At 58.1% G+C, this 24637-nt stretch overlaps 1 protein-coding gene across 7 annotated transcripts in view; it reads left to right on the top strand.

Annotated features, from left to right (window-relative positions):
• Positions 1 to 24637, top strand: part of PLEKHG4 (pleckstrin homology and RhoGEF domain containing G4) — a 91337-nt gene that overhangs the window by 61072 nt on the left and 5628 nt on the right. For 6 of the 7 annotated variants that reach the window (XR_004753741.1, XM_035336439.1, XM_035336438.1 and 3 more), the window contains exons 11-19: positions 1474 to 1612; positions 3827 to 3949; positions 4467 to 4658; positions 18954 to 19900; positions 21417 to 21666; positions 22646 to 22735; positions 23034 to 23258; positions 24046 to 24216; positions 24395 to 24608. Coding sequence is in view for 6 of the 7 variants with exons in the window: in XM_035336439.1 (XP_035192330.1) it covers positions 1474 to 1612; positions 3827 to 3949; positions 4467 to 4658; positions 18954 to 19900; positions 21417 to 21666; positions 22646 to 22735; positions 23034 to 23258; positions 24046 to 24216; positions 24395 to 24608 (2351 nt within the window). In the remaining variant the exon portion in view is untranslated. The remainder of the gene's footprint in view (positions 1 to 1473; positions 1613 to 3826; positions 3950 to 4466; positions 4659 to 18953; positions 19901 to 21416; positions 21667 to 22645; positions 22736 to 23033; positions 23259 to 24045; positions 24217 to 24394; positions 24609 to 24637) is intronic. The other variant, XM_035336440.1, reaches the window with a different exon arrangement.

Raw genomic sequence — 24637 nt, 5'->3', positions numbered from 1 at the left:
TGGGAAACACAGAAGCAGCCTTAGAGCTTGTAGCTTTCCGTTGAAGCTTGCAGACACGCTGTAGAGAACCTGTCTCCTCCGCGCTGCAGTAGCACTGATCTTAGTCCAGAAACAATTTGTTTTTTTGGCTGCGCTTTGGAGAAATTCATTCAGTCTAATGGCATTTCGCAGAGGAAAAACAAAAGAGTCTAAGAGCCTGAGGTTGGGGAAGTTGGCTGCTGCACGTCGGGTGGAATTCTGAATGGAAAAATCCTGTGGATTCCTGCTATGCAGAGATAGTTGCCCAGGCCACTGCACTGCCTCATGGCAAGCACTAGCTGAAAGCTGCAGGATGTGACTAAGTTCAGCTGCGTCTCACAGGTTCAAGGTGCCTAAAGCCTAAGACGGAAATAACCACGGATGCTGAATTGCACGTATTAATTTCCATTAGCAGAGCTTTCCCAATTTTATCCAAAGCACTTGGATAATTGTAATAATATGACGGAAAAAAGCCATGCTCTTGTAAGCCGGACGGTTGTAAGACAGATGTAACGCGAAAGCGGGTGTAGGGTGAGTACGGGAGGCCCCTGGTGCTGAAGGAAGCTGTAGGACTTTGTATGTGCCCACTGAGTCCATACTGGTAAAAGGAAGGGAAATGCAGAAGCAGAAGAAATGTGGGAAGCTCAGGGACACAAAGAGTAAGCCTGGATCCTGGCTGTAGTTCACCCAGACCCGTGCTGGAGAGCCGCTCCACGCTCCCAAGAGGAACTCGCTGACATTTGTCGCCTCACCAGGGCTGAAGCAGGTGCTCGGTCCCTGGCTCCAGCATCCAGGAGTGCCTGCATCCCTCCGTCCCTGCCCACGGGCACTTTGCAGCCAGGCTGGCCAGGAGGCTGCTGCTTGGTGTTGCCTGCTGGGCTCTGGTCAGCGCGGGGTCCTGGGGAAGACGGGGAGCTCTGCTTTGTCTTCAAATCTTTCCTGCACGTGCCCTTAGCGCTGGGGTGCTGCACACTTGGTGGTTTTGTTCAGCTAGTGAAAGGTCCTGAGAGCGAGTGGGGTGTCAGGAGAGATTTCCTTCCCAGTGTTTGCTTATTTACTTATTGAAATTAAATTTAAAAGGTGCTTTTAGAAACTGAAACTGCCGAGCCTGTGTTTTGTGAAAGCCCATTGATGCAATAAGCCGTGCTTATGAAAAGCTGAGCGTCCTTTCTGAGAGCGTCACAGGCACAGCCGCGTGTCGCAAGGCACCTGGCTGGGAGAAGGTGTCCTTGTCCTCCCCGCCAGGTCGTCTGCGCTGGGATCACCCAGAGGTGAATCACGGGGATCGTGCAGGGAGCAGCGTGATTTTCCTTCTGCTCTCCGTATGAAGATGGCCATGACTGGTCCCGCTGGGAGGACGACTGAAGCGCTGCCTTCAGCCAAGTCGTGTTTGCATGAAGCGCTGGGGGAAAGACCTCATGCAAAACCCCTGACCACGCTTGTGTCCCCTTCCAGGGACGCGCTGGATGCTGCTGCCGTGCTTTATAATCGAGTTGATGAGGGCGTTCACCGACTGGTGATGCTGTCAAACAAACGCATCCAGGAGCTGGAGCTGGTGATGGAGTTCGAGAAAGTGGAAGAATGTTTTAAGGAGGTAAGGCCTGTTTGTTGGTTCCTGTGACTGCCTGCTGCCGCCCCCTGACTGTGTCCCACAGCAGGTACTGGGCCTGTTGGTCCGTCCTGTGAAGGTGTAGAACAATGCCCGTAGACCCTCCCAAAGAACACCTGAACAACCGAGCACGAGAATTCGGGACAGACTTTCAGATGCGCTGAGAACCGAGTCACTGTTTGACTGGTGTCTTCTGATGCCAGGTACAAGTTTCCTGGCTGCTGTCTAGGCGCGGATCAGTCAAATCCCACAAACATCTGTGAGGTTTTCACCTGACTTCAAGCCTCCATCCTGCCGCTGAATGAGCCACATCTCACACCCTGTGCCAGCTGCTCGTCCCTGCTGTGCACCCTGGTGTTGGTTCTGTGCAGTGCTCGTGTCCTTGCTACCTGGTAGGACCCGAGCACTCTCTTGTCACCTCTGGGTGCAGCCCCTCCGTGTGGTCTCCAGGCAGGGGAACGTCCTCCTGTCCTAATCCCAAGAGCTGTGCTCGATGCCCCCAGCCCCTGCAGGTCTGTGGGAGCTTAAACTTCCCTTCTTGTGGTGCTCATCGAAACTCTTCGCAGCTGTGGGATAATGGAAGTAAACAGGCACTGATTTTCAGGAAGACCTTTGAAACTTCAAGCCATGTAGATAAAGAAACTTAAGCAGCTGTAAAATATTTCAGGCTCATTGAGTGTCCTACAGGATCTACTCGGTGTTGCAGATCTTTGCTCCCCAAGCCTCACCAAGTGTTTTATACATCACGTGTGTGTGTGTGTGTGTGTGTGTTGTATGCGTGCACACAAATTTGCTTGAAGGATTGTGTGGTGCTTGGAGCTCATCTTACGAACCTGTGCCCTTAAAGGTCAGTGCTAGGACCCATTCTCCATTGTCCTTCTAGGCTCCTGGGCTCTTCTCTAGAGAGAACTGGCTTTGCAAAGGAGGCCGTAGCCTACCTGTTTTCACAGGCCAAGGTGGATCCGAGAGTTTAATGACTTTCCCATTTGGAGGTAGACACTCAGGCGCCGTGCCCTGTGTGTTCAGGACTAGGAGTGTGATGCAAGAACCTAGTAAAGACTCCCTTAAACGTGCAGGTTCCTAATACCGAACAAACAAAAAAAGGCACAAAGGCAGTTCACCTGCCTGTTCCTTCTTTATGCTAAGCTTTTTTTTGTTTGTTTGAATCGAGGGAAATAAACTGCTCCCAGCTTGCTTTCCTTGCAGTTCACTGGTGATGCTGGGCAGCACTGCTGGCAGCAGCTGCTCCTGCTTCTAAGCCTGCCCAGGAGCACTAGGCAGCAGCGGCGTGCCCCTCCGTACTGTGTGTCCCCACCTGGGAACCTGCCCCCACCTCCTCCCCGTGCCGGTGGGCTTGCTCCGCGGGCACAGACTCTTCCCAGTCTGGAAGAAAGGGAATTCATCTCTGACTGGGCTGAGCTGGGGTGTGGATTTAGATGACACAGGAAGCTGATCTGTCCCTGCAGGTGCAGCTGTTCCTGAAGCATTGCAGACGAGCTTGCTGGCCTATTAAAACCCTTTACTGATGGAGATGGAGGCGTTATCCTGCTGGAGTTCTGTCTGCTTTGCTTTTAGGACCAGGTCGTTCATCCTCTTCCCATGTTTCAGGATTCAGGCTCGTTGAAACTGGCAGTGATGGGGCTCTGTCGAGGAACCTGCAGCTACAGCACAGCAGCAGGGGCAGCGCGGCGAGCTGCCCTCAGCAAGCCGGTATCTGAGAGTCCCGGGGAACCGTGAAACGTTGCAGGTGGTGAGAATCTGTCAGCGTGTTCACGTTGACGTAGCTCACGTGCTGCCAGGCAGAAAAGGGAAGTGGTATAGGAAATCTGGCAGCAGGGAGATTTTATCCCACTTGGGGGTAACAATAATAGGAATATCAGGTCAGCCTGCAGGTTGCAGAGCTTGCGTTAGACCGTGGCTCACCCGAAACAGAGCCCAAGCAGCTACTTGCCGTGTTTATGCCTAAGGCTGTGTGAGCAATAGCAGAACTTCACAATTACAAAGGAACCTGAAGTGGAAAGTCTCCAAGCAGGAGGCTCCACTGAAATGCCGGGATGGGGGAGAAGTATACATGCACATTCTTTCCAGTAATGAAATGACCAGCGTTATGAGAGCAATTCCCTGTTCTTTCCACATAAAGGCCTGCCTTGGTGAGCAGCACAGGGTGACTAATAGTGGAGCTTTTCCCTTTTCTCCTAGGTCAGCAGTTGGATCGAGAACGTTGGCAGGAAAAGGCTAAAGGAGATGATCAACCTGGACGATTCTTTGGAGATGCTGCTTCAAGCACAGAAGCAGTTCAGGGAGTTTGATCTTGTTGCCAGCGTAAGTGTTTGGAAAAACATACTCTCCAGAGTCTGAGCTGGCAGCATGTTTGCATGCTCGGCCAAAGCCACGATGCTAAGGTGGCACTGGTAGAGAGCACATCGCTAAGCTGTTCGTGTCGTCCCTTTACACTGCCCAGCCTCCCTGCTCTCCGCAGGCAGACAAAGCCACCAGCTCAGTCCTTCAGCAGAGAGGTATTTGCCAGTCTTGAGGAAAATAACTACTATGATGGAAAATGGTTTTTGTTTTAGTTAATCCTTTGAGACACTTGTCTTTTTTTTAATCCTAATTGACCTCTAGTCTTACTGGGTAGACCTTTACAAGCTGCCATGTGGCTAACGTAAATCGTAACAGATGTCAGGACTCTCCAGAATTCTGCTGTAAACAAGTACACCCCTGCTCATGTGAACTGAACCCAAAACCCAGTCTAATTAGTCCCAGCTGTTAATGATCTCGAGGGCTATTTATTTTCCCTGTCAGGTCTCCATCCTCACATGCAATCACATTTTGCTTTCAGGAATACTGCAGAAGGGGGCAGGAAGCACTAAAGAAGATGGATCGGTGGGAAGACTTCTCCTCTGTGGATGTGCATTCTTACCGAGTGAAGCTGCAGACCTACAGAGATCAGCTGGAGGAGTTCTGCACTCAGCTGGATGAAAGCAGGCATCGAGTCTGCGAGACAGTCAGGCTGTACGAATTCTTTGACAAGGTGAGACGAGACAACTGCTGTGTGGAGGAGGGTGTAAAAAGCCTGCTCGGACTCGGTCCAGAGCTTGGTTCTTCATGAAGGACACGAAGTTTAGCGTGTGTGCCAACAGGGAGCTGAATCTCTGACTTGCAAAAGACCCCTCAAGCTCGTGGGTCTGCAGAGGTTTTTTCAAGTCAGTATGTGGAAGAAGAGGTTAGTTCAAGAGAGCATCCACATCGAGTAAGAGCAGAGGTCTGCTGCTGTCTGAGCTGTAGCTTGTGGGCACTTCTTGGGGCAGCAGTAGAAGAATCGTGGCAGCGCTGGCTCAGACACTGAAGGCCTGGGGTTTGGCTACTTGTGCCCAGCCTTGGCTACCAGGCCGAGGTAGTTTGCCCGCGTTTTGTTCATGCTGTATCCTTACGTGCTGCTAACTTCAGCCTGTTGGCACGTCAGGAGTAGTACTCTGCTATTCAGTCCTAAATATAGCCCAGTTCCTCTCTTCTGGAGGCGTGCAGGAGGGAACGGAGCCGCAGAGCAGTGTGCTGGGGAGCGTGGCTGAGGGACCCGAGGACTAAGTTGGTCCAGGCTTCTGCAGAGCAGGAGGAGAGGACGCGCGTGGTGACGTGCTGGCTGCCTGGCATTCTCACCTGTTTGGTTTAATGCAAGTGCACCCATTCAGCAGATGTGTCATTGCATTTGGTGTGATTTAATTTCTAAAGCTGCACATGAATATGCAGCAGGATTTTCGAAGTGCATTTTGAAGTACGGCTTTGGCAGGAACAGAGGACCAGGGAGCCCGTGCTCTACTTATTCCACACTTGTACAAACATTGAGTTTTAAGTTCTCAAATTCCAGAAAGAATAGACACTAAAAGTTAAGCTGTACCAGATGTAGGTGCCACTTAGCTGCTGTCTCTGAGCTGGCTTGGCAGCCAGAAGTGCTCAGGGGAAGGGGAGGAAATTCAGCTAAACATGAAAAACATTGAGAAGCATCCTGTGCGAGGGAGGAGAGTGGAGAAGGCAGCCCGGAGCCTTGCTGCCAGGCCGTGCGAGGGCTGTTTGCTTGATGGTGCTCTGCAGGTCTGCTCTCGCCCATCTCTGCAGTTTGCTGTTCAGGTGGCGACCCTCTTGTCACTTTTTTCTCAGTGGAGGGAAGAGTGCTTTATGTGCTGTAGGACGGCAGGAACCAGTGCTCTGGTCCTGGTAGGAATTCTGGCGAAGAAGTCTGTCATGCTGCTGATGAAGTTAGGCACACTGAGGTTCCTAGCCTTGCCCAGCATCTTGGCAAGTCTCTGGCCAGGCCAAACATCTGGCTGGTGTGAACCTACCCAGCTGGGGACCTCCTGGGGCACAGATGTGGACTGCAGCACTTGGTGGCTGCTTTCTTCAGGCACGGAAACCTCAGCACGTAGCAGCTGCTGGGCTGCCAGGTTGCTCAGACAGAACTCAACGGCAATGGGTGTTCTTCCACAGCCTCAAAGCCTTTCAAAGCTTGGACCCCTCCCGGGGCACAGATGTTGCACAGGGCCCAGCGATGGCCCATTTCTTTTCCTAGGGCCTCACAGCACCACTGGTTCGGTTCCCTTTTGGTGGCTGACGGCTGCGGAAGGCAGTCCTTGGCAGCAGCAGCCCTCTTGGTTTCGTGCTGCGCAGCCCCAGTGGAAGCTGAGCGACAGCGGCTCGGTGCCTTTGCGCGGTGCTTTGGTGTGGGGCAGAGCTATCTCGCAGGGGGAGGGAGGAGGATTTTGATCTCCCTAGTTTCAGTAGAACTATAAACAGTGCTGGTGTTGTAAATACAGCACACGGGTATTGTGAACCAGTGGCCAACCGAAACCAGGGGTGTGGAGGGGACGCATCCTGCAGCTGTAGGGTGAGCGCAGAAACTGCTGTGCAGCGTGAAAGTTCTCTCAGCGCCCATTATTTTAATCTTGATCTCCGGAACGCTTTCTGCCTTCTCAAAGCAAAGCTAGTGGTGGTGTCTGGGAGGTTGGGGGGGAGCAGAAGATTTTATCTAAACTGATTTCACTCTCCTCTGATGCTGAGCTGCTTTGACCTTACTGCTGTGATCTTGTCAGTGCCTGTCTAACCCCCTTCTCTCTTCCCTAATATCTGAAGGGATCAACAGCAGGAGTCTAAACTAAGTAATGTCCTTGATTTCCTTCTTGTAAAGAGCCTGCAGCATGCCAGACCCCAGGATTCGGCGAAAAAGCCTGGGGATGCGTGCGCAATGTACACGATGGTAATGAGCTGGCAAGCTCCCATCTCTCCAAACATCTCAGCGTGTGCCAAGGGAGCAGAGTGCCCACCGCAGGGATCGTGGGATTCATCCCCTGCCTACGAGGAATGGGTGGCTCCCTTCCCTTTCCCCGGCCCTTCTGCACATGGTGGGCACATGATCCGTAAGGTGCTGAACGGGGCTGCCACCCAGGCCGTGGAAGGGGACGGGCCTGCCCCGTACGGTCCATCGAGTCGCCGCGCTGTTTTTCACTGCTCGGCAGTTCTGGTGGCCTGCAACGAGGCAGGCTGAGCTGGGCCAGACCACACGGTGCTTGCACATGGGCTGGCAGGGTTCCCTCCCCAAAGCCATGACCGGTGCCAAGCTGGATGTTTCCGTTTGTCCCTGCTTCCTTTGCCTCAGGAGTTCTTGGTGCCTGCAGCGGGCTACAGGACGGCTGGGCTGAGGCAGGGGTGGTGAAGGGAGCTGCCTCCCACCTCCGATTGTGGGCAGGGGATTGCTTCAGCTCCACAGGCTCGGCACGGGCACGCTCGGGGAGCTGCCATCTTCCTGGGGCTTTGAGCCTGGTCTGGCCTCTGTCTTTTACTCAATTCCAAGGCCGTGATGGGATGTGGCACCACGCAGTGCTTAGAGGGAGAAATGGGAACCTGAACAAGCAAGGGTATGTGTGATAGCAAAAGTACCAGCGTCTTATCCCCAGGTCTCTGCGTGCTCTTGGCTTTACCGTGAGCAAAGTGCCACGCTGCCTGCGGTCACGGGCTGGAGGTTGCCCATGTGAGAGCTGCGTGCCCCGTCTGCAGCTACCTGGCGTGCTGCGGCACGTCTCATGAGCCAGAGCCCGCAGCGTGATCTCTGCCAGCCCTGGGACGTCAACCAGTCCTGCAGAAGGTGGGTAGCAGACACACGATGCTTTCTGGCAAAAAGTCACTGCTGGAAGAAAGCACTGGCCCAACCGGAAAGGGCAGAGTCGCATCCCACCAGCTCAGCACCTGCGTGCCCTGCAGCCGTGGTGTGGTTGGTACCCAGCACCTCCGAGCTGAAGTGCCGGTGTCATTCCAGGAGGGCCTGGGGCAGCTCCAGCCCCAAGGGCTTTTTTATCCTGCTTGTCAGGATGTTGTGCAAGACGCTGCCTCTTCTGGTGGGAACCTTGGGACCTCGCCTTGCGCTTGCTTTCCAAGGGAAGCCATCCAGAGGCCCAGTGCTCGGGACTGTTGGGCTGAGGCTGCTGGAGAAACGTTGGCGTTTCCCTTGTTGGGCTTTCTTTGGGCTCTGCTCTGGAGCCTTTCCTTCAGAGGCATTCTCTAGCCCTTGGATCCCGTCTCTGAAAGGAGCCCAGCCATCCGCCTGGGCTGGTTCTGCCTCTGCAGCCGGGATCTCCAGCAAGGGCTGCTCTGAGCTGTGCTCAGCACGTGCGGAGTGTCGCCCAGCCGCTGTGTCTGTGCTGGCATGGGCGCGTTACCTGCGCTCACGTGTGGCTCTGCCTGCGTCAGGTTCTCCTCGGCTCTTCTCTCGCTCTCACCCTCACACCACTTTGTTCTTTGTGGCTTAGAAAACAAAGCCTTTGGCAAGTGAAGGAGGTGCCTGCCCTTCCTGGGGGAGGGCCAGCTGGCCTGCATTTGATTATGGCAGCGCCTCCTCATCCCTCCCCATTGTCCTTGCTGCTGTAGGCATGCCAGCGTTGTTGCGCTCCGGCCCGTGAACAAGTGCTGCTGCCTCTGGGGCCCAAAGAGGGGCTGGGGCCCTTGCTCCCCTCGCTCCGGCCCCGCTCGCGGGAGTGCCTCTGCGGGTCTCCATGCGCCCTCCCTTCCAGCAGCGCTCCCGTCCCCGTTGCGGCGGCAGGCAGGCGCAGCGGACGCTCTTGTAAGTACCAAGTGTGCAGCGCCCGGGCTGACGTGTTGGTGGCATTGAGATTTGTTTGGAAACGATGTAAAGGAGGCTTTTCACTCCGCTGCTTGTGTGTGTGCGCGTCCAGCATGAATCAGAGCGCTTTGTGTGCGTCTTTTGTGTGCTCCGAGCCCTCCCAGCTGCGCACATCTTTGCGGGGTCCCTCTGAATCCCAGGGTCACGCTCTGTGTCATACGGCAGTGCCTGTCCCTGTTTCTCTCTGGTAGGGGATATTGCACGATCTTCACGGATTTAATTGCCTCTAGAAGTCGTTGTTGGCACCGCATGCCTCCGGACTACCTGGGCGCATGCACAGGCAGAGCTTTCGGTCTGCCTCGACTTCTCTCAGGTGCTGTGGGCAGCACAAGAGGGGGCTGCTCCCCTGGGCTGCTGCAGGGTCTGTGGGCTCCTGTCCTGCGCGTGACCGAGACGTGCTGGCACCTTGTTCCCAGCATGGAGACGGAGCTGATCTCCAGATGTGACAGCTGAGAGCCAGAGCGTGATAAATGAGCTGACTTCATCAGCTGTCATTACCTGCCAGCTCTCCCCCGGAGGGTCACAGCAGCTGCCTGCCGAGGCTTCTTGTTTCTGCTGTGCCTGGATTCTGATGCTGTACGGGATGTGGTGTCTCAGACCGTGGCTTTAAGGAGAAAATTCCAGTCCCCTTCTGGGAGTAAATTGATGATGTGTCTTTGTGCTTCGCCTCTGATGAGTAAAGAAGGGCTGTGAATGCCAATCTGTGGGAAGCTGGAAAGGGTCTGGGTAGCTGGGACTTATAAGTGGGATTTTCCTGTCGCAGCAGGATTTCTTTCTATCGCAGGCTGCTTGGCACAGGCTGAGTTAATTTTACTGGAAGTTACGATTCCCGGCTCTGGGAACAGGCTTGCAGGAGAATGGGAGAATAGAACTTAGCACCAACGTGTAAAAAGAGACATCAGAGATGTCATTGTTGCAGCGTACCTACAACGGACAGACACGCGGGCACCGTGCCACCCTGCTTGTCTCCTGCCGTCGGTCCTGTGAGGGGCAGAACGTGGCTCTGCTCTGAGGCGAAGCCGCTTTGTCTGGCAGCAGCTGTCTCATCTCTCTTTCTCCCTTCTCTCTCTCCTTCCTCAGTTACCGTGTCCAAACCGTGCCCCTAGACACACACCTAGCCTGATTTGCTCTCTCCTTTCAGGGGTGTCCACTTTCATACACAGCCTGAAGCAGTTGGGGGACTGAGCCTAGAGGTTGGAAAATTGATCCTCTTGTGGAGTTCGTGCAAGGTTAATGCATGAAATCTCTCCTTTCTCCTTCCCGCCAGGTTTTTGTTGGCAAAATCTTCCTGCAAGTTTAATGAGCCTCTAACGTTTACTTTCCCAACAAAGGATATTCCTTTATCAGAAGGTTTCTGCTTGGAGTTTGAGGCAGACCTGTTGCACAAACAAGGAGTCCTGACCATTTAAATCCAGTCAGCAGCAGCTCGCCCCAAATATTCCCTCTTGCAAAGTGAGTTATTAGGTTAATGTTCCGTTTTATGAATTCTCAGTAACTTGCTGCTGGATCTGCTGGCATCCAGGCTATTTTCTCTCGTTTCATCAACGACTTCGTTGCCAAATCAGTGTCACGGCAGTGTCTCTAGCTCCCAGCAAGCTCCGTGACTGCAGGAGGAGGCTAAATGGTAGCACCTGCTTTTGGTGCTCCTTCTGGTTCGCAGCACAGGTGTGAGACTGCTGCATAAGTTTGTCCCTCAGCGTCAGAGTCAGCAGTGGAATCGCTAGGATTTTTCACCTGCTACATCCAAGCGAAATTCACAGTTGAAGGTAAGTTCATGGCCTGGTGTATTTTTTGAGTGCCTCCCTAACACCTCAGGCTCTGCTTGAGTGCAGCATGGGGTCTGTGTGGCCTGTCTCTTGGGGTCCTTGTTCTTCTCCCTCCTAGGCTGAAGCCTCCCCCTGCCCGGAGGCACAGCGGGCAGAAGAGGCTGGGCAGCACCATACCAGGCCAGCCCGTAGCATCTTTAGGGGTGCAGGCTGCCCACCCCTCAGCTGCCCTGCTGTGATCCCAGGAACGCCAAGGTGTTCTGGCACTGCTGTGTATGCAGGGGGGTGATGTGTGATGTGCTGCAGCTTCCTTGGTCACCAGAGCACCTCTCCGTAACAGTTTTGCGGTGTTGTTGGCTGCCTGTGAGCACAAAATGTGACGGTTCCCTGAAAGCCTGGGCTCCCCTTGTGTGAGGCAGTGAAACCAAATCTCCTCCAGGATCAGGACGCAGCGTTTCCTCCCAGCAGGTTTAGGGATTTCCCAGCTCAGGTTGCGGCTGAGCTGCGAGGGGAACGCGTTGCACTGGCGGTGCAAGATGTGATGCTAGCAGAGGTCTTTCCTCAGCTGGCCCCCAGCCCTGCGCATGTGAGCAAGATGTTGGGCTTGGATGCTTCTTTCCCTTGGATCCTGGGACGGGAGCTGTGCAGGGTGACAGACGTTCTGAATGCTCGTGTGCTGGCATCCATCTGGATGCTTGGAGCCTCCCGGAGTCTGGAATTCCCTTTAGTCACGGAGTTAAATAGAGATCTGTTCGAGCAATCTGGACCTGGAGCTCCCCTCGGCTTACAGATGGGGCCAGAGCTCACAATGGCTCCATCTGCATATCAAAGCCCGGGCCATATGGACAGGGCTCTCCCAGCACCCGCTGCCTCTGACCCTCCTTTGGCTGCTCCAGGGGGGCTCCGATCCTATCGGTGCCCCTCTGCGTGCTCTTAAACAGGGGACCTATTTCTCATCTCTCAGTCCCCCAGAGGAAGGGAGGCCCAACAGCTGTGCTGAGCATCGGGGTTCAGTTTCAGCTCCACACCTCCCAAGGCAAACCTGCCCTCAGGGAGAGGGGGAAGAGCCTTGCCCCCTGCTCAGCCGCAGCGCAGGAGCCATCCCCTGGGCCAGCAGCACGCAGGTGGCCGGGCTCCCCTCCTGCGGTCCCCTGCGGGCTGCTGCGGGGCTGGGAGAGGCGGCCGTGCAGCTCGGGCAGGCTGCCCTCCCTCCGGCTGTGCGGGCAGATCCCAGCACATCGCCAAGGAATGAAGCAGAGTTGGGCTCAGCTTGTCACAGCGGAGAGGATGGGAATTGAAGACTACAGAGAAAGGCATCAAAGCGCCCCTGTCCGGGCCCGAGGGCACGCTGGAGGTTTTGCAATCCCCAGCTGAGCGTGGAGGATGTCATTAACGGGGAGCCGAGGGCAGACACCTACCACAGCCCCGTCTGCCTCTGCTGGCCCGTGGTGTGCTATTACCGAGGGTATTTGTAGAGCGTGGCGCTGGGGCTGCTGGGAGAGGTGTAAGGGCAACACATGAAAACCTCTGGAGGCGACACCGGTCTGAACAGAGGGCGATTTGCTGCTGGGTGCACGGCACCAGCTTCAGTGACTCACAGACCTCGATGTGGCCCGGGCTGGAACCGACTGGCAGCGAGAGGTTGCCGGCTCTGACCAAAGAGGGGAGCGCTCCCCTTCACCAAAAGGCGTGGGAATGCTGCCCTTCTTCTCCCCCTCCTCCAGGCAGTGGTCGCACATTCACGGGTACACACGCTTGCTCATTCGTGCCTCCGGTTCCTCAGCCATCAGTAAAATCTCAGTGTGTGACTTGGGTCAAGTCAGCCTCGGGGTGGTTTCATGGCTGTGGCGATGGGGGTAGGCGAGTGGAGGACCGGCCACCACTGGGCAGCAGGGAGAGAAGGGCAGCGGCCCAAGGAGGCTTCAGCATGCAGAGCCATCTGCTTTACCAGCTCTCTTTGCTCCAGCGTGTATCCAGTGAGTACTGCCTCTCACCTGTAGTAGTGGAGGCCACACTCAGCGCATCTGGAAGACCTGCCAGACTTCTGGACGCTTGGAGCAGCAGCTTGCTTATTGATTAAGGGATTTCCTTAATTGTTTTATAACACACGCTGTCGTGTTTGCACCCTGGTGGAAGTAACTGGGGTAACTGGGAAGGAGGGAGGTCCTGGCCAAGCAGTGTAACAGCGTCTGCTCTTGTTCTCACAAGAAGGGATCGTAAGCGGAGTTTCACGGACAGAAAAGCTTTGCAGCGAGGCCCAAAGCTCATGAAAAGATGGGCAGCACTTCAGACGCAAAGAGGCTGGTTTGCAGCAAACACAAACGTTGGAGTTGCTGATTTTGCTGGGAGCAAACTTGGTCCCCAGTCCTCTGGGCTTAGGAGTTTTTAAATGTTGAGAAAATCCCCTTGGTGGGACAAAAGGAAGGAAAAAAATCAGTGCAGAATCTACCCAAGTGTTCAAAGCCATGACCGACCACGGAGCACAACACAAAGACCGAGGAAAACTGCACAGCATCTGCTGCAGGGAGGCTTTCTGCAGCTGCAGAGCAGCTGGAGAGGGCGAGTCCCAGACGCTCCCTGCTCAGCTTCCCAGGGAGTTGTTCTATACACACGCGTGTTTACGTGTGTACGGATATGTATGCACACACACATCGGTGTGCGCCTGGCACAGGTTGCTCCGTGGAAGCTCTGAAGCCAACGAAGCAGGGATTACTGTGGCTTGGTGTGATTCGTGACCTGAGTCAGCCTGCTCGTAATGAAGCTACCCTAGGTGTTGCTTGGCAGTCGCAGCAATTAAAAGAAGGGCAAGCACGCGTCCCGCACGCCAGCTCCAGCGCAGCGAGCCGCAATTGCCCCGTGGGTCATCGTGTTGCCGTCAGGAGAGCAGGAATCGTGCGCAGTGCCATCTGATCCAATTATGTCCTCCTGTAATTTAGACTCTCCTGGACGTGTCTGCCCAAAGGGGGAAGGAAGGGATTGCTGAGCTCCGCTCACCTTCACCCGGGGCGTTGCTGCGGAAGTCTTTCCAAGCGCGTCGCTGCAATGAGCACCCCCTGCCTGCCGCATCAAACGCGCCGCTCGTGGTGCCGTGGAGGCTGCCTGGGTCCCCACGAGGCCCGTGCAGCCAGGCCCCATCGTGTTTCTCACGGAGCACTGCCCCTTCCCTGACGCCTCGTTCCTCTTGTAGGTGCACCTACTTGTTCTCCCTCCTTATCCCGAAACCCGACGGATTTATGGTCCGTGCTCGTCTCTCATCCTTTGCCCTCCTGCAGTGTTTGTACAGCACCAGCCGCTTGGTAACAGGCAGCAATGCAAATACGGGCTTGAAAGTTTGTTTTTCTTAGCTGGCTTTAGGCAAACTGGTGATTTTAGTGGTCTCTCCTCCCTTGGAGAGAGGAGGGGAGGCAATGTGAGCCACACAGCAACTCCGGAATTGTTGCGCTTTGTATTTCAAGAGGGTGAGTCCTTTCCTCAGCGCTTCGAGCTGAGCTTTTACAGCTACGTCCCGTGTAGGACGTGGTTTTGATTAGGCTGCTTTCTGCTGCTAATGAATCCCAGAGAAGGCTTCACATGCAGTTCGGAATAGTCAAATGTGACAGGGTGGGGAGCTGGGAACAGCGAACCTCGGCACGGGCTGCGTGCAGCCGGTGGCTTTGCTGAATGCTTGCGCTCCTGGTGCGCCCCAGCGCCGCTGCCCGCTGGTGGAGCCGCAGATCTCTCTGGAAGCGAGCGGGGCTTTGGCTTTGAGGCACGGGAAAAGCTTTGCTACATCTTCAGAAGGGACCGTCCTGCTTCTCCAAAGCGTGTCGGGTGGCAGCTGGCTTTGAGTTTTGCTCGAGTTTGGGGTTGGTAGGTGTGTTTTCTCTCCGTTTCTGCACTGTGAAAGGAAGGGGATCTGGCCCACGCCCAGGCAGGCTGCTCTCCACACACTTCAGTGGTTCTCCTGTGAAGCGCGGCCCCTTCCCTCCCGCCTGCTCTCCGGTTTCCAGGGCTCCTCAACCGGGTATTCAGGCTAGCAGCATTTGCTTGTGAATAGCCGGAGCCCAGCGACGAGGTGGCCCTGCCTCAGTCTGGCCCTCGGGGATGGTGATGTACAGCAGAGAGCTGCGCTCGGCCGGGACATGGACCCCCTCTGTACCCACGGCAAGGTAGGGTGGGGGATGTTTCTAGGTGGTTAACCGGCTTGCCGTCTGCGGGTCCTGAAGGCTTGCTCTCTCCCTGCCCCTTCCTTGGTGGGCGCTGTTAGGGGCGGTGGGTGGGAGGCTGAGGAAAACCTGTGGCAGGGGACATCGGTGCTGTGAGCTGGGGGCGGTTCTCAAAGCCCCAAACAGCCGTGGGTTCTAGAGGCACTAAGCCCCAGCGAGCACCTGCAGTGAGAAGAGCACACCTGGGAGAGGCGTTTTCATGCCAGGGAGCAGCATTTACCTCGGACTTGTGCTCTGGTGAGTGCCGTCGCTCTTTCCACTGGTGCCCAGACCCCGGTGGAGCAGGGCCCTGCCCGTGTGGCACCGAGCAGGTGCTGGGAAGCACTAGGTTCAGTTCACAGCAGTACTCGCAGTGCTCTGACCTTCTCTGGCTGCACCCGTTCTGTCCTCTGTGCTGCCAACCAACCTCTTCTGGCTCTCTGAGCTCCCGGCAGAGGTTAAGGCTGAAAGGCAGTGAGGGTGAGAGGGGTGCTGAGCTATGGGGTGCTGGGCAGAGCCCTGTGATGAGCTGCGTGCTGCTAACAGCAGAGCAGAGCACACCTTGCACACAGGAGCGGCACGCAAGGTGTGTCAGGGCTCTTCTGATGATGTTGGGCGCTCTTTCACCGTTAGCAGCAGCGTTCCCAGCTGCCTTCCCCCCCTCTGGGTGAAGGTGTCAAAGCCCAGGAGCAGGGGGCAGGCACGGCACAGGGGACTTGGCCCCTTTTGTGGCTTGGCTCTTAGGGCAGCTTCAGCCGCCGTACCCAAAGCTGCTCTTGGATTCCTGTCTCATTGCTCCCGTCGGGTTCGGTTTGGGCTTCTCACCACCCCTGTCTCAGCTCCCCTGCGCAGTCACTTCGGTGTGGAAGGAACCCCCCCAGGTGCGTTTTTCTTCTGCAGAAAGTTAGAGAGTTTGTGATCTGCCTCCTCCGCCCACCTCTGCCTGCTCAGACACCCCGTTGCCAACATGACAAGAAAAAACTCATGTTATAATAATTATCTCCCCACGGGAAGAGGTGAAAGAGAAGTTTTAGGCAGAGGCAGCCCCCTTGACGTAGCCCCCTCTGGCACGTGGAGGTGCGAGGTGCTTTTCCCCTGTCCTGGCTCCTCATTAAGCATCTGAGAGATCGCCGGACCTTGAGACCGGGAGGAATCTGGGGGGGGGGTGTGCTGGGTTTGGGTGGGCGAGTTGTGATACCCAGATGATGGCTCTTGGGAGGATGCGGGAGCCGCTGGGAGGCTTCCCACACAGCGCTGGCGGCGGAGCCGAGCCCCTTCCCATGGCCTGTGCGTGCGGATGGCGCGTCGGGTGCCAGAGACACTCAGCAGCCTCCGTCCTTGATGCGCCGCGAGCCTCGCCGTGGTGAGAGGAGCGGGGACGAGCCGGGGGCGATGCGCTGAGGGCAGTCAGCGGCGTCCCGGCTCTTCCCTGGGGCACGGCAGGTCCCCTGGAGCCTGGCAGGACCAACCTGCTGCTGGCTCCTCGTGCCGCCGCTGCGCGGGGCAGCCCTCTGTGCACAGGAAACACGTTTGTCTTTAATCCATAACTTCGAGAATCGGTAACAACTCGTCTGTAGAGTCAAGATCAAAAAGCCGAGGTGCAGGCTCCTTCCTGCCTGCTTGCAGACGTTGGTGGGAGCGTTCCCACCAGCCTCCCCGGGACGGAGCCGACGGCGATGCCCTCTCCTGCGTGGCGTTGTGTCCTCCTGCGTGCCGGGGCGCGCTGCCTCCATGGAGGGGGGTGCTATTTCGCGTGCTAAAAGGGGCAGTTGGAGCGGATGGTGCGGCTGGGAAAACCTTGGTGGCCACTTAGCATGTTACCAAGCAAGCTGCGGGGTGCGGAGGGCCGCTCCCATTGTGCAGGGAACAAAGCTGAGCTATTCGCTAGCCTGTGACAGGCACTGGGGATGGAAGAAATGCTGAGATTTAGAGTAATTTCTGCGCTGCCGTGGAGTCCTTGCCAAGAACAGACAGATACCATATGAAGACGAGGTGGCGGGGCTGTCTCCCTGTGTGGGTTGCAGCCCCGGTTCCTCCTCGCCGAGGCCACGGGCAGGTCTGTTATTTCTAGGAACTGCTGCAGAAGCCTCTGTTTTTCTCCCATTTGTGGATGGAAATGAGTTCCCCAGCCTCGGGGAAGCCCTTCGCAGGGCGGCTGCCCTCCCGGTGGCTGCTGTAAAAGCCAGGCTGGCCTCCTTGCTGTGCCTCTCTGCACAGCACGTGTCCTCAGCACCCTCTTTCAGAGCCCCTTGTGCCTTCTGAGCACAGCTTTTCCCATCCATGAGCAAAATAGAGCCTGTGTACGGCCTTTGGTTGGGATCATCACCTCTTGGCCGGCACGACTGGAGAGCTGCGCTGAGCCCTCAGCCCGGGGGGGCTGGCTTGTGCAGAAATGGAAGGAGCAGCACAAAACCCCATCAAACTGGGCCATCTGGCGCTGCTGCACTGATCTGCCGGGCTCCCCAGCGCTCAGTGTTTCACCTCGCCTGGGTGTTTGATGCCGCCAGGGAGTTACAGAGCCCGGTAAGTGCAGACTCAGCGGGCTCTGGCATCTCCTCTGCCCTCCTGAGCCCCTCTCTCCCCCTGCAGTGGGCACTTCCAAGCATAAAGCCTGGGCCGAGAGAGCGGCGGGGCCGGGCTGTCCCTGTGCCGGGGCTGCTGCCTCTGACAGCCCCGCGCTGCGGCTGCGTGGGGCTGTTTGAGGAGCGTTTTCCCCCAGCAGCTGCTGGCCCTACCGAAGCAGCTCCTTGCCCTGCATGAGTAATGGGGCTGGCTGCACGCAGAGCACGCAGCTGCAGCTCAAAAGAGCAACGGGGACGGCTGTGGCAGCTCCCGTGCCTGTGGCATCTGCCCCTGGAGGGACTCCTCAGCCCGTGGGTGGCCTCCTGCCCGCTGGCATTCAGCCCTCCTCACGTCCCCGTCCCGCACACCGTGCCCTGCCTAGCTGTGTCAGCAGCACGGGGCAGCCTGGCACCCAGCGTTTCCCCACTGGTGTCCCGATGGGGATGCGGCGTCTGCTCCACGTCTGTGTAATGCTGGGTGCCCTGTTCCTGACGTCCCAGGCCCTCTTCTTTAAGCTCTCGGACGGAAGGCTGTCGGAGCGAGGATGCCCAGCTCTGGCTGTCAGGTGGGAAACGCTCCGAGGCTGACGCCTGCGTCGGCGGCACGGAGCACGGCTGGAGCTTCCCAGCAGAGCCACAGCAGCCACGCGGGGCCTGGCAGGTGAAGTGCTGGCTGGTTCACCCCAGGGGCAGCCCATGGTGTTTCTGCACACACACAGTCTGTGGAAGGTGCTGGGCAGGCTGTCCGGGGGTTCTCTCTGCCTTCTGCATCAGATTTTAACAAATAACTCCGTGTTCTTGCTGGTGAGCAGCGAAGCTCCCTGCGTAGCTAAACCTTGTCAGCCCCTTTCCTGCCTCTGTCCGCGTGGGCAGCGTTTGGGCAGAGCTGTATCAGCGAGGCCTCGTGGGCACCACTCATAGAGCTAAGCCTCGTGAAACCGCTTCCAGCGTTCCTGGAGTACCAGAAATAAAGTGCTGAGCTCGGTGCTGAGCTAACCAGCACGAGCAGGCAACGCCGTAGCAGGCAGGGCTGGGCAGGGCGCTGACTCCGCTCGGGTGCCAGCAGACGCAGAAAACACTTGGGCTGCAGCTGAGCTTGTGTGGTCCCGGGTCCCCCCTGAGGACGGGTTGGGGTGACCAAAGAGCCCAGCTCTTCTCGAGCCCTGTGCTGTGCCCCGTTGGCTCCGGGGAAGCTGCCCGGGGAGCAGCAATCTGCTCCCGGTTAGCTGGCTCATGCCCCCTCCACCACGTCCTGCTGGGAGCAGGCAGGATGAGGCAGAAGGGGAGTTCCAGGTTTCATCCCGAGCAGGGCCGTGAAGGTGTGTGAAGATTCCTGCGGTCTCGCCAGCAGCTTCCCCTGGGATCCCCTCCCCAGGGACCACGTCCGGCAGCGCGGGTGCTGCCGGGGAGGTAGGGCTGCGGCAGAGCAGCCGGCACAGCTGAAGCCCTCCGCATAAGGAGCTGTTTGTTTTGCTGAATTGTTAATTCAGCCCCAGGGACAATAGCAGCCCCCCCTCCGCTCACACTCGAGGAACTGCGTTGGCCACACACTGATCCTTTCTCTTGTCTCACGCTTCAGGCACCGAGCCGGGGTTATTCTTCCCCGAGTGGCTCTGACTGGCTGTTGCCTTTTGTTCTGGCTCCCTGCAGGCGTACGAGTGGGCCTTGGAAGGGATGCGACACCTCGCCTGCATCAGCATGGAGGACTGCAGCTCCGCCGAGCACTGCGCGGGTGTCATCAAGTGCCTGGAGAGCTACAAGGGGCAGCACCCGGACATCAGCGATGCCCGCTTCCAGGAGATGAAGGAGCTGGCCTGCGAGCTGAAGAGTGACAAGGGACTCAAGCAGTGGAAGTTCGCGTGGTCCAAGTGCCAGGAGACCAAGCTGGTTTTCGAAAAGAAACTGGAAGCAGCCTTGAGAACCAGGAGGTCGCTGCTGGCAGACCGCAAACCAGCCGCGGGGGAGCAGGCGCGGGCCGGCAGCGAGGCGGGCAGCCTGTGCCACCGGAGGCACTCGGAGGGGGCCACCCCCGGGCCGCACTGGGACAGGACTTGCAGCACATCCCATGGCTACGGCAGGCCCGGCCGCTCCCCGGGCTGGACTAAGGAGAAAATCCCCTCGCCCACCCTGAGCTGCCCTGGCGATTTCGGTGCTGGGGACGAATTTGCCTGCCAAGCTGCTCTCGGTGCCGGGCCCCACTCCGGCCGAGTTTCTTTTGGGAGCGGGGCCGCCAAGTCGCCGAAACTGCCCGAGGAAAAGTCAAACCTGGAGAGCATATTGGAAACCCTGGAGGTGAAGCCGTCCTGCGCCTCCACTCCAGCCTCTGGGAAGCCGCCTCCCAGGAGGATGCTCCGCAAGGCCCAGAGCTTCGACCTGCCCTGCGGTGAGAGCCTGTGGTCGGGCTGCCAGAGGACGCTGAGCGAGCCGGCCAGGTACGGCAACACCGGCGTCTTTATTAAGGGGCTGGAGGTGAGCAGCACGGAGCTGGTGGACAGGACGTTCGCGCTGCGGCAGGGCGCTCACAGCTGGGCTGCGGACTGCCTGCTGGAGGGACAGAGGGGCTGCGGCTCCGCCACCGAAGCCAAGAGCTGGGGCAGGTGAGTGAGTGACTGCGGAGCTTGGCTCTGTGGCCTTGGGGGGGGGGGGGGGCCCGGGGAAGGGAAAGGAGGCCTGCTGTCCTTCCCCCGCAGCCTCTGGAGCAATGTTCCTCTGAAAGAGGGGGGAAGAGCGTTTCCTGGGCAGGAGAGGGACTCGCAGCGTTGCTGACCTTGGGGTGTGAGGGTCCGCAGCAGTGCAGTCGTCCCCCTGCGCATCTGGGGGGGCTCTGCCCAGGCTGGGGGGGGCACTGCTTCGCAGGTAAGGGGGTGTTTGTGTTCACCCTCTGGGGCTGAGCCCTGAGCGACCACCAGCTGGCTTTTGTTCTGGGCTTTCCCTTCTCTCCGAGGATCTTAACTTTGTTGAGCACTGCAAGGTGCCCGGGGATGGGAGCTGCTCCTGAAAGGGAGTCGCCAGGCAGGTCTTTCAACTGCTCTCATTGAAAAAAGGTTGAAAATAAAAAACGCTCGCAGAGCTCAGAGAACTGGGAGCCTGGGGCCACCCCTGACAGGGCGGTGCTGGGAACGTGGTCAGGGAACGTGCGTGTACGCCAGTGGCTGTGGGCATGGAGCAAGTGCACGGGACCCCTGCAGGAAACCTCCCCGGCAGGGAAAGTGCCCCGCAAAGGGTCCGCGTGCCTCCCGCACCGAGCTGAGCCCAGCCCCGTCCCCTCGGTGGCAGGAGGCAGTCCCGCTGCTCGGCCAGCCCGAGGAGCTTGCGGACGGCCGGGACGCTGAGAAGAGAGGCGCGCGTCGGCAGCAGTCACGGCCGGTGCTGTGCTGCCTCGCAGTGGAAACCTGGTACCTAGGAGCACTTGTCTCAGAGCAGCGCGTGCTGGGAGGTGCTCTTTTCTGATGACCTGACAGGAAGCTCGCTTCCCACCGGGGCTGAGGCCTCCCTCTTACAAGCAGACTGCACGCCTGCTCCAGCTGTAGCCAGCGGGTTCCCGGCTTAGAGCGGAGTCAGAGCAATTTCCTCTTCCCCAGCCAGAGCCTTTTTCAGCGCTTCCAACTCCTTCTGGCCCTCTTGCTCCAGGCTGCAGCCCCCTTGTTTGGGCAGCCCTTCCTCGGGGGCTCCGGCCCCACAGCCCCTGCGTCCAGAGCTCCCGTTCCCCCAGCGTTAGCAGTGACCCCACAGCACCCAGTCCTCGGGCTGACACCTGACACAAGTCACTGGGATTTCTGCTTTCCCTCGTGTTTGAGGAGCATGCTGACTTTGGGGGCTTGTTGTGTCCGGGAGCCGGGGCTGGCTGAGCCCAGGGACGTGTGTCCTGCCGGGTCAGGGCCACAGCCACAATGGGGCTTCCCTTCCTGAACAGAAAGCCAGTTGTGTTCCTTGGGTCTGCACGGGCTCTGTCAGGGTCAGCTGTCACAGAAAGCTGCAAATCCGAGCTCAGATGGCACCAGGGGGTCACCTCCAGGCCGGGACCCGGGGAGAGCTTCTCTAGGGACAGCCCGGATGCTGCCGCAGCGCAGCTGTGGTCTGCGTCCCCTCAAGGCCGAGCGTTCCCTCTTGCAGCAAGCTGCGGCACATCATCGACGAGATGGTGACCACGGAGCGGGAGTACGTGAGGTCGCTGTGCTACATCATCGACAGCTACTTCCCCGAGATGGAGCGCCTCGACCTCCCCCAGGACCTGCGTGGGAAGCGCAGCGTCATTTTTGGGAACCTGGAGAAACTCTACGACTTCCACAGCCAGTACTTCCTGCGGGAGCTCGAGAGCTGCTGCAACCACCCGCTGCGCGTCAGCCACTGCTTCCTGCGGCACGTAAGGCATCGGCACCTTCTCCTGGGGTCGGGCTCCTCCGTGCTTGGCTCCTGTGCTTTGCGTTTGGCCGCTTGTCTGCGTGCTGCTGGGCTGTGGCTCTTTTCGGGAGGGGAGAAGCGCCCTGCGCTGGCTCTGGGGACGTGCGTTGGGTGGCTTTGCAGCCCCTGACGTGTGGGTGGGGAAGGGGCGTTGTGGCTCTGGTAAGGGCACGAGCTCTCCTCGTGCGTGGTGCTTGTGTGCACGTGCTGAGCCGGTAGCAGCTCTGTGGGTCAGGCCGGGGCTGCGGGGGATCTGGTCTTGTGGTAGCTGGCAGGTTCTGCTGCCTGGGAGGTGACAGCTTCGTTCCCTGCCCATCTGCGTTCCCCCAGCTGCCGTTGTAGCCGTGAGGAAGGTTGGTTTGTGCCCTGCCAGCTCAAATGCTGGGCCCCTGTCTGCTCTGTGCTGCTCCAGGTGGCACTGGGATGGCTCTGTGAGGCTGAGCCAGGCAGCAGCGGCTGCTCTTTGCCTTTCCTGTCATTCTTTGCCACCAAGAGACGCTGCTGGGGCAGCAAAATCCTGCTCCTTAAAGCCCATCTGCTTCTTCAGGGGCATCCCTCACCTTGTCTTCTGTCTGTGGCATCGCTGTGGAAGGACTTGGAGCAGAGAGGTACAGGAGGGGTTGCCAGGAGCTGGTGGGGAGAAGCACGAGGCACCAGTCCTAAGCTCAGCTGCCCCGTGCGTGCTTGTCACTTAGCAGGTGGCTGATATCCCTTGGGGTATGTAATGAGCAAGGGGTAGCAGGAAAACGAGCTCAGAAGTCCAAGCTGCTGTGGGAGTAGGAAGACAAGAACTTCCCCTGGCTCTGGCTGAACTTAAAGCCGAGTCTTTGGCGGAGGCTCTGGGGCACCTGGGAGAGGCAGAAGGATGGGAGTCACCAACCCTGGGGCCAGTCGCTGGGTCCTGGGTCTGCCTTGGCCTCACGTGGGGATCTCTCTTGCAGAAAGACCAGTTTGGGATGTACGCCTTGTACAGCAAGAACAAGCCGAAGTCAGACTCGCTGCTGGCCAGCCACGGGAACACCTTCTTCAAGGTAAACCCGCTGCCCGCACCCGCGGTGCCTCTGGGTGTTGGGGTGGCTGCCATGTTCAGCCCAGCCCAGCTTTCCTGCTTGAGGTGTGCTCGGCGCTGCCTGCCTGGCTCTGCACACGTGAGCAGAGATGCGGTGAGTGCTTTGGGAAGGAGCCCAGCACCCGGCAGCATCGATCCCGTTCCCTGCAGAGCAATCCGAGTACCCCAGTCAGGAAGCTGAGGCCTTGGGCAGCCGCGGTGTCAGTGCCTGCGTGGGCACACGGGGAGCTGCTGCCCTAACCCTCTGCTCTGGTTCTCAGTTCAAGCAGGTGCAGCTGGGGGATAAGATGGACCTGGCCTCCTACCTGCTGAAACCCATCCAGCGCATGAGCAAATACGCCCTGCTCCTGAAGGACCTGATCAAGGAGTGCAGCGAGGCGCAAGAGCAGGAGCTGGGCTACCTCCGAGCGGCTGAGGAGATGGTGAAGTTTCAGCTCCGGCACGGAAACGACCTGCTGGCCATGGACGCCATCCGTGACTGTGACGTACGTTCCAGAGTCCTCCCTTCCCTGCCAGGGGGGCGAAGCCACACTTCTCCCCCCTCTCTAGGTTTGGGGTCTTTGGGTCGTGTGGTGAGCATCCCCTCAAATCCCCGCAGTGGTCGGGGTGCCAGGCTGCCAGCACGGCGCAGCGGGACTGCTGAGGCACAGGGCAGGGCACCAGCAGGGCTCGCGGCCTCCTTGGCTTGCCTGGGGGGGCAGCGAGCTTGCAGGAAGGAATTAAAGCTGATGCTGGTGCCAGGGATAGGCAAAAGCCAACAAGGTGGGACTTGGAGAGGCACACGAAGGGCAGCACTGGAGGAGGAGAAACAAAGCAAAAAATCCATCTACTGCAGGGCTCAGGGTGGAGGAAGATGGATCTAGGGCAGGAGGAACTGAGGCGCTCGTCTTCTGACCCAGACGTGCCTGGGCTCCTGGCGGGTTTCTGGCTGTCCTTTCCTCTTGAGCTTTCTCTGTCCCCCAAGAGAAGGGCCAGGCTGATGCCTCCAGCTGGCACCCCGGAGCTGGCTTTGTCACAGATCTGTGCAGGGTGACAGGAGATGGTTGTCTGTGGGCTCTGCCTCAGCTCTGAGCCACATGTTTCAGCCTGCTGTGGCTTCTAGCCCCAGGGAGGTAGGTTCCCTTACCTCTTCCAGGGGACAGGCAGTGGCCGCTTCTTCGCCACACGGGCCACGCGTGGGACCCTGCTCTTTGTGTCCAGGCCTGCCTGGCCCCGGCTTCCTGCTGTCTGGGGGAGCTGCCGGGGCCTTACCAGGATGTTCCCCGTGGCCAGGTGAACCTGAAGGAGCAGGGGCAGCTGGTGCGGCAGGACGAGTTCACCATCTGGCTGGGCCGCAGGAAGTGCCAGCGACACGTCTTCCTCTTTGAGGACCTGATCCTGTTCAGCAAGCCCAAGAGGATCGAGGGTGGCTTTGATGTGTATATCTACAAGCGCTCCTTCAAGGTAAGGGCAGCTTTGCAGATTGCTCTTGGGCAAGAAGTAGCTCTGGACTTCTCCCTGAAGGCTGCCTGTGTCCTTTCATCGGGTCAGCTCTCTCCCCTGGCTGGCCTGCCAACAAGATTACCCTTTCTGCCCCTGGTGCAGCCCCGGCTGATCCTTTGTTCTTGCATTTTTCTGGCAGACAGCAGACATCGGTCTGACGGAGAACTCCGGAGACAGCGGGCTGCGCTTCGAGATCTGGTTCCGAAGGCGGAAGTCGAGCGACACCTACATCCTCCAGGCCAGCTCAGCCGAGACCAAGCAGGCTTGGACCAGCGACATTGCCAAGATCCTGTGGCAGCAGGCAGCCCGCAATAAAGGTGTGATTCCTTCCCAGGGCGTCTGTGCCGCAAAAGGTGCGGGAGCCCCCTTCAGCTCGTGCTGT

The sequence above is a fragment of the Oxyura jamaicensis genome, chromosome 11 (genome assembly GCF_011077185.1).
Source record: "Oxyura jamaicensis isolate SHBP4307 breed ruddy duck chromosome 11, BPBGC_Ojam_1.0, whole genome shotgun sequence".
Taxonomy (NCBI): Eukaryota; Metazoa; Chordata; class Aves; order Anseriformes; family Anatidae; genus Oxyura; species Oxyura jamaicensis.
Note: the sequence above shows the minus strand (reverse complement) of the source record. Positions and strands in the feature narration are given on the sequence as shown.